Source organism: Penaeus japonicus, unplaced genomic scaffold (assembly GCF_977035675.1).
Source record: "Penaeus japonicus unplaced genomic scaffold, GWHDUDI00000001_assembly GWHDUDI00000011, whole genome shotgun sequence".
Taxonomy (NCBI): Eukaryota; Metazoa; Arthropoda; class Malacostraca; order Decapoda; family Penaeidae; genus Penaeus; species Penaeus japonicus.
In genome coordinates, this window is record NW_028234413.1 from 6,079,353 (window position 1) to 6,088,620 (window position 9,268).

The 9,268-nt window shown below is 34.6% G+C and overlaps 1 protein-coding gene across 1 annotated transcript in view; it reads left to right on the top strand.

Annotated features, from left to right (window-relative positions):
• LOC122262925 (F-box only protein 9) overlaps window positions 1-8,960 on the top strand; it is a 14,895-nt gene extending 5,935 nt beyond the window's left edge. Inside the window, exons 5-11 of the mRNA XM_043031138.2 lie at window positions 136-162; window positions 2,340-2,488; window positions 2,826-2,989; window positions 3,338-3,526; window positions 5,954-6,050; window positions 6,171-6,311; window positions 6,537-8,960. Coding sequence (XP_042887072.1) covers window positions 136-162; window positions 2,340-2,488; window positions 2,826-2,989; window positions 3,338-3,526; window positions 5,954-6,050; window positions 6,171-6,311; window positions 6,537-6,731 — 962 coding nt within the window. The 3' untranslated portion in view covers window positions 6,732-8,960. The remainder of the gene's footprint in view (window positions 1-135; window positions 163-2,339; window positions 2,489-2,825; window positions 2,990-3,337; window positions 3,527-5,953; window positions 6,051-6,170; window positions 6,312-6,536) is intronic.
• Window positions 8,961-9,268: the final 308 nt, after the last annotated feature.

The window sequence follows — 9,268 nt, forward strand, 5'->3', positions numbered from 1 at the left end:
AACAGACCAATATATTTGTAGGCGAGTCCTATCTCCATCGGTCAAAACCACGTCTTGTACAAGTAATCAATGGAAAAGAAAATCACCTCAATTTTTTTCCCCCTCGTTTTTAAAACATAACTCTAATGGACCAAGAAAATCGAGCTTCGAGATCGCCATCAGGTAAGAAAACCAATAGGGTTAAAAGAGTAGAAATTGCTACTTAAAAAAAAAAAAAATCGAAAATCATAAAAATAAATAAAGTCGCCTTGTGGAGGCTGTGTTACGCATTCTAAATGTTTAGTTGATGTTTTTCTATCTTTATTGATTGCTCTTAAATAACAAACTGCCATGTTTAAGTTAGGGAGAGAGAATATTTTGATAACGATCATGGCATTATTGACTATTAGGTAGTCAGCAATTCATGTTTGTAAAACATACATGCGATTACTGGTTCTCGTGAACGAAAGTTTATGAATCATTTACCAGAAGATATTTTGAGGAATTGAAGACTTTGTTTTCGTTATTGACAACCAATGCAGTTTCAATACGATTGCGATAACTCGCGCAGTTATTACGATATGAAAATATTTTTAACTATGTTATGCTTTGAAATTTTCCTCCTACTCCTACACGACCAACTAGGTATTTTAAGATTGGCCGTAATTGGTCTATTCGGAATAAGCGACAACGATTACGCACTTATATCCGAGTTCTAAGACACAATCATTTTAGAAGAAAATAGATATGAATATATTATATACCACTTAGGTGTACAGCGCCTGAATCACCGATGCCAAAGCCGACGTCAAACACCGAAGGCATGATACGTATGGCTAGTATAATTACGCAAATGTACCTTTTGTTGCTCATAATATAGGCAACAATAGTGCCAAAACGTCATTGATATCGAGGCAAATTATGATTGACTATTAGGAGTACCGTAAGATGCAAAGTTAAATTTCACCATACTTCTCTACCGAAACAAACAAATCCTTCACGAGATACTGACAAATTAAAAGACAAATATATTCCACCCAAATAACTTTACGAAGAATAATAAGCGTTCTTTGTAGACCAACCAACAAAAAAAACATATACACTAGTCGCCACATGCACAGAGTTGCCAAACGCCGCCATGCAAAACGTCAGGCGGACACGTGGTTTCGAAATTTTGCCTCGATTTCATAATCTGAGGAAATGAACCATCTCGCCACTGACAGGGGTGGAGGTGAGAACGCCATTAATGCCGTCTTTTAGTCAGTTTGGTCGTTTAGCCATGATGATTGACTGTCAGATGCCTTTGAAGATTTTTTTTTTTTTATGTGAGGTTTTATTTGGTTTCGATGATGGGGATGACACGAGTGACACTGGTTGCAATATATTTGGCATTTGCAGACTCGATATTGTCATGGGTTGATATTGAGTATGTTGCTAGTATTTGTTATTACTGTTATGTGAACAAGTTTATTTATGACTCGAAAGATTTCCTTCATATTCATAGAATTACATTTTGCTTCATGATCTTTTCCAATTTATTCCAATGCTTTTATTGTAACAAATTACACATTTTTTCATTGCTAATATAGCTTCGAATATAGGATGATTTCATGAGTATTTTTTATTCAGTTGAATATTTATTGATTGATTTTTCACCTTTCTTAAACAAGTGTTTTTAATAGGCTAGCAAACATGGTAAAAGTTTTTGGCAAAGTACAATTTTCTATAAAAATACAAGGAAATATGGCAGGCATTAAACTTTAAGAGTGAAAAAGTTATTCTATTTAACTCATTGACTTCCAAAAGTGGATATATCCATCACTATATATGCTAAATCTAGTATAAGCAGATTCGCCACATGGTCTTTGGAAAAAAAAAAAAAATACCATTAACTTCTGAGGCTAATCATCCTCGCATGTTTTTAATGGGAGGAAAGAGAGGAAGCAGCTGCTCCTTGTGAGCAACAAGACGCCAAAACAAATTATTTATTTGAAAAAGTATTTTTTAAGCTCAAAAAAGCATTTTTATTTTTGGGTGAGGAAGTGGAATAGCGAGAGGAAAGAGCAGTCAGAAAAGTTAGTCAAAGGTTATATATATATATATATATATATATATATATATATATATATATATATATATATATATATATATATATATATATAAATATTTGTATTAATATTTATATGTTTGAATTTATGCTAATGCTTATATATGTATTTGGATTTGAATTTATACTATGACATATTACTTTTATATTCATATATAAAGTTGGTGAAAGAACACAACCCCCTTTTCTAGTCTACAAAAATGTTACGTCTCCATGCATTATTAGGATTGGCATCACTGAAGTATTTTTCCAGGCATCCGCTGCATCCGTTCGGACACTGAGGGAGAGGAGAGCGTAAATGATGATGATTTGGATGATGAAGACTTACAGGATCTCACTTCCCGTTTCCAGCTCCTCATGGCACCAGCGCAAGCTATGTGTTCCCCGCAGTTTGAGCAAGAGGTGAGCAGATAGATAGGATAGTCAAGTTTTTTGGCTTTTTGTTCTTAAGCTTCTACCGGGCTGTTTAAATTTTTTTCTTTCTTTTTTCATATAAGTTTTTATTTTCCTTTGCTCTGCTTACTCTTCATGTTCTTATTCTTTGTTCTTTGTTGTTTTGCCATCATCTGTAAATTTACTTTTTTTTTATTAGTTTTTTTTTTTTGGGGGGGGGGGGTTATTCAAGTTCTAAAGGATTGTCAAGAATTAATATACTATACTGATACTTTAGAGTATCCTTGACAAATTGTTGGTCCTAGTGTTAATGCAAGCTTATTAAGATTTTGCTTTTGAATTCTAGGCCCCACACATTTCGTGCCTGCCTCCAGAGATGCTAGACCGCATAATGAGATGGGTTGTTGGAAGTGACTTGGACATTCGCTCCTTAGAACAGGTGTCCCGTGTGTGTCAAGGGTTCTACCTTCTAGCAAGGAATCCTGAGATCTGGCACAAAGCTTGTGTCAAGTAAGGTTCATTTGTTATTACCATTTGGTAAAGAATTAGTGATCAAAAGTAGGCATGAGGGAATGAAAAAATTAATGTATTATTCTTAATTGTTTGGGAAAAAATAATTGTAAATGCAGAACACTTGTATAGATACTTGCATGTGCTCCTACAGGCACTTCCACATCCATGAAAATTAATGGAGAATATATGTACTAGTATAAATATGTATGCAGTTTTTTGTACATGTAAACAATGCTTGTAATACAAATGTGCCTGCCACATCTAAGTATTAAACTAGAAATCTATCATCTGCTTTTCACTACTGTGAAATGTAAACAGTGAAATAACAGTTTTTTGCCTCAACAGGATCTGGGGAATCAACACAGGTACCCCAGGAGTATATGGATCTTGGAGGCAGATGTTCGTTCACAGGCCTCATCCACGGTTCAATGGTTGCTACATCTCCCGGACAACTTATTTCCGCTGTGGTGCAAGCAACTTCCGGGACCAGAGCTATCAGCCTTGGCATGTGGTTCAGTATTATCGCTATGTGAGGTCAGTGTATGATATGAGTGATGTTTTTTGATAGGTTAGGTGATCATATTTCTAGGACTACCAGATGTCTTTCTCAGTGTATTCATTAATCCATAAGCTGAGCAATAGGGTTCCAGCAGTCATACCCATGATGTGCAATTATCAGCATTAACCCTCTCTGGACGGGTGGTACACTACTGTACAGCTCATTCAAAAGCCCGGTGGCCGGGCGGCACAGTATGGTGCCAGCCATTTGATTGATTTAGGCCTAAGCGTTCGAAAGCCCCGGCATTGTGACATGCAAGGCTGGAATGCCCCCGTCGTGAGTGGGTTAAGAAAATAGCCCTCACATCCTATGATGTAAGTCACATTTACATGCTGTTCATTATATGATGTATGTTGCAGTTTACAGGTTAGATATATATCTTTAATTTTCTTCCTTCTTTTTCTTTTTATTTTCTTTTTTATTCTTTTTCACTTAACCCATTGAATCCTAGGGTATATTTACTTGCCCAATTCCAAGGATAGGCACTAGTGCCACCTATGCGGCACCCCAGATGGGTTTTATTTCAGAGCGAGGCAGCTTCATGTAACATACCACAACTTTTCTCAGTCTCTCTCAGTCACTCATTGTAAAACTAGACCCAATTTTGTGATCTGTCAATATTGCAGGTGACAAAAATTGTAGTATAAGGTCCATATCCACTCATTATTTTCTTTATACTCAGTATGATAGAAGTATTATTTTATGGAAGGACTAAAAGCAACTTTGTTTTTGTTTTTTGTATTTATGTATTGTCAAAAACTTATACGAAGAAAATCATTCACTATGGAGATAATTTGAAGAGGCAGGGAAGAGGAAGGAAACCAGTGCTAATGACTGTGAGTGCCACAGTACAAGGCATCCCTACTGGAACAGGGGCACATTTTAGACACTGAGCATAGTTTGAGTCACCTTCCTCTGCTCATTATACCTGCACACCTTTCATTGCCAGTACTTTAGAGCAAAAAGTTGGCATCTTGCTGTGTCCAAGGTGTTAAATAGTGTGAAGCATTCTAGAGATAGTGCTTGCCAAAAATCGTGGATGGGTGTCATTCAGGGCTTCTGGTTCTAAGAGAAAGTGGTGCCATTTGGGTTTTGGATTTTAGATTAAACCCATTTTGATTATAATAATTATGATAACAATACTCATCATCACTCAGTAAATAGAGTTATTACTCATATTATAAAGAAAAATAGTGATTCACTCTCCCAACTTCAAGTATGGCATGGCAACAATCATCATGTACGTCAGGACTTCCGCCGTCAGACCAAAAACTTGTACTTCATGAATGTCATGACACTCATCTTCAATGGATTAATGTTTCTTGTATTTTGTTCATAATTTTTTTTTTTTCCATTTGCCAAAACTTACCAGGAAACTATGGTAATTTTGAAACTTTCCATCTTACTTATTCCTTTTTAGACTTACCACACCCCTAAAAAATGTATCCACCAGTTCAGAGATAGTTTAAGGTTGCATCTTCACAGGTAGCAAACACACGGGCAGAGGGATCTCGTTTGTTTGTATGACCTTACTGATTAGCTTTTTGTGGGTAATCTGTGGAAGCCTTTTTTAATTAGGTGTTGTCAGTGCATGGAATGCGAATTTCAAGTGAGAAAAATTTGTAATCTCTTATAACTTTCCAAAGTGATTGCCAGATATAAGAATACATATATTTAGGGGTTAAAAGATACTAAATACTGCTGTTCTTTTCGTCTATGAAAATTATGGGCATTCATTTTGTTACAACATTTCATACTTTACATAATATCATCGGCAAGAATATATGGTCTTATTTGAAGTGTAGATTAGTAAGCTAAAGTGAATAAGTGGTTAATCCATAGTATATTACTTATATATAAATATACAGTTCTAAGCAAGTACAACTAAATCAAAATACCAAGAAATCACTTCTCTCTCTTTCTCTCTCTCTCCTTCCTTCCTTTTCTTTTTTTCTTTTTCTTTTTCTTTTTCATCAAACAGAGCAATATAAAATGATCAGAAAAGCATACACAAAACAGACATTTCTAGGGTGCTTTACCATTATGGTGAAATGAATATCACTGACAAAGAAACTGGTATGTATAAAGTGTGAGAAACACATCATGGAAGAAGATCAGTTTTTGAAGTTTGTTAGTATTATTATTGAATTTTTAAATTATTATTATTTATTTAATTATTCAGAAATATAATCCTCATTGGTAACATCAGTACTGCTGATATTTTTTATTTTGTCATTGTTGTAACTCTTTTATTGATATTATTTTGAGATTATTCAGAATTCATTTTGCCTCCAGAATTTCAGTAACCTGTTATGATGATTAGAAATTGGTTGAGACCAAATGATAGGAATGTGCAGAGCTTACATCCCTCAACATTTCTTGCATCTTCTTTTTTCTTCCAGATTCTTTCCTGATGGTTTTGTGTGTATGTTGACTACTCCAGACGAACCAGTGTCTGTTGTCTCACATTTGCGAACTAAAGAACCAGGGAAATTGCAGGTATGCATTCAAGAAGTAACTATATATGAAAATACTGTTATTCTTGGTGTGAAATATGTTTTTGAGAGGCTCTCTGTTATATTGATTAATTTAATTCCCTCCTTTTTTTATTTTATTTAGGTTGTGAAGGGCATGTACCGCTTCAATGGACCAAATGTATCTCTAGTGTTGAAGCGGCAGTCGCGGGAGATGAGCAATCGCAGGAAAGGCCGGAGGCACATCGGAGGAACCACAGACGTCGCAGAAACCACCTTTCAGATTGTAAGTTTGTGGACGCTGGATATTTTTTATTTGTCCATGTTACTGAGGAAGTCTTGGCTATTATTCTGGAAACTCATTTTGCCTCACATATTACCTTGTCTACACTTTTTTTTAGTCACATATTATTGGTAATATGATATTGAAATTGTAAAATGCTCTGCAATTTTATTCTTATTATCAACACAAGGTTTATTCTACTCTACCCCCTCCTCATTTCCCTAATAGGAATTTGAAATAAGACCTGTCAAACAGAGGTCTCACTGGCAACTAGTGTGGCGCAACTACACAATAACATCAACGTTTTATGATGGGAAGCAGAACGTGTCGCAGATCGAGGTCCACGACTCTAACAACTTCCCACCACTAGCCTTTTCCCGCGTGAAGAGCTATACCACAGATAGCGAAAAACCTCTAATGTAAGGATTGTCTTGCGAGATTGTATCCAACAGGCAATAAATAATTGTAATGCGATTTTTTAGGAAGTATAGAGAAAGAGGTGGATCAAGAGGTAATGAAATAAGATTCCAGAAAAAGGGAATAAGGAAGGGAGAGATATAGAGTAAGATAAGTATGTGGATGCATGTGTGTGTGTGTGTGTTACAGAGAGAGAGGGAGAAACAAGGAGAGAACTTGTAATAAATTAGGAAATGTGAGAATGTTTGTATGCAGTGAATATGTATGTACGCATATCTAAACCTGCTTGGAAAGAACATGAAATTTCAAATTGAGTAACTAGAGCTTTGTGTGTGATATGTCTGCTTTGTGTGAGTGAAGAAATAAGAAAATTGAATGGCTCTCAGAAAGAGAGAGATAGTATGGTTGCCAATCAGTGTTTGCCAGGTTACTGCACACGTGCATTATTTTCCTGATGTGCCCCAACCAGTTTCAAATCTTTGAAAAATAATTTGCCATAGCTTACCCCAAAATATCTTTCTGGGCATGAGCATTGGGGTCTCCTTAAACTATATTTGTTACTTCCCACACTAATCAGATATAGAAGAGGTACATGTTACAATGACCTCTTTTTTTTTTCTTAATTAGGGAAAGTCAGATGTATGGAGTTAAAAAAGCTAATGATTTGCTATAATTCTATGAAAATTGTTCTTGTGCAAGTTCTGATTTTTATTGCACAAACAAGGAAGATTTTACATTTATTTGGAATGTTTATGTACTATTAAGAAAAAATACCTTTATATTTGAAATTGCCTTTTGTTGTAAGTTGGATTCTGGGTATGATTTTTATATAAAAGGATGTCTTGTTATATCCTCAAGAAAAATGTTATTAGCAGTAATGCTGATCGAATTATGGTGGAGCATAACATTTTATATGTGATAGAATGTAAGTAATTCAGTTTCTTCCCCAAATTTTCTGCATTCTGTTGTTTTTCTGTTTGTTTGTTTGTTTTTTCTATTTTTTCTTTTCATTTTTTTTTCTCTTTCTTTCTTTCTCTCATTCTTTCTTATTTTTATGTGTAAGTATTTGATGTACAATTGTAGTTTAACAGCCAAGGCTCGAGCTGTTTTTTGTTGATTCTCAAGATTAGCCAGATCTCAAACTTGTAGATTCAGCCTCACATTCAAGAGATCTCTTTATTTGACTGACTATCAATCAGCTTACGTTCTCTGCCACACTATCAAGGTTGACGCAAGGGCAGAGGTCTCCTTTTGTCACTCTGTAACCCCTGTAATATTTTCAATACTAGATACACCTATGGTCAATGAATTGCAAATGATTGTAGGTCTCACTGACTGTGAATAGAATAACAGGTACAAATTCATGTGCAGCATTTCATTTACCATGGTTGAAGTTCGTGTGAATCTTTTGTTACTGTGTGATGTTGGTGTTGATGATGAACCTGTCATATAACCGTAGTAACCCAGTACACTTCCGATTTTTGTAGTATGTGTAGTATTGATCACAGAGTAATTTTGTCATCATTAGATAAATGGTGGATTTCTGTTGAGGTACTGTACTTATTTCCTTTTCTTTAACTCCCCATTTCCTGTTCACTTGAAGCAGCAAAGAAGAGATATATATCTCAGTACTTTTTAAAAAGTATTTCCTTTTCTTATATTACCCCTCATCTTCATTTTTTTTTAACTTCTTCTTTTACCTCTCCTTCTTTGGAAGAAACTTCACAATAAATACAATGCTTAATAACACAGTGAGATACGAAGTTAGTCAAATTTTCATATATTCCCCACACGGTTTTGTATTTCGCTGCACAAGCTTACTATGAACATCATATCTATGCACATAAGTTCAACTTACAGTGAATATTTTATGTCTTTTGCTGTATAGAGAGAAAGAAGGATTAAAAAGGCTTTCTTCAGAATGTGGGATTTTATTTGACTGTAACTCAAGAAAAGAAAAAAATATATTTTTGAGTTTACTGAAACATTTAGTTTAGGTATGCGTTTATGAGAGAACATTATTGTACAATGTTTCTGTTAGTTTACCATACATGTGATATGTACATTTAAATTTCTCTAAAAGGTTGTCTTAAGGAAGAATTTGAAGGATTTAACTATTTTTCTGATGCAAGTGTCTGTTTCTTTTAATAATTGTATATGGAATATGAGCATTTTATTATGTACTTGTACAAATTGGAATGTTGATCATTGTTGGAAAATAAATATTAGATCTTACATTCTATTCATTATTCATTATCATGTGTACTTATCAGTTGCCTACTTTATTATAAAATTTTAGTACCGCAGGCTGTAGCATTCACTAGGGTAGATTGACTTATCAGATAAGGCATAGTTTATGGGCAAATATATTATTACATATGATTGATTATAAGCTAGAAATGTTATCATCTTGTATCATTAAACTCCCAGAAATTGATCTGCATTAAATATCTTTGCCATTTGACATTTATTTTTTGTAATGTGTTTATCATCATTTTGAATGCTTTCAAATACGTCTTTAGCATCTAGCGGACCAAAAAGTC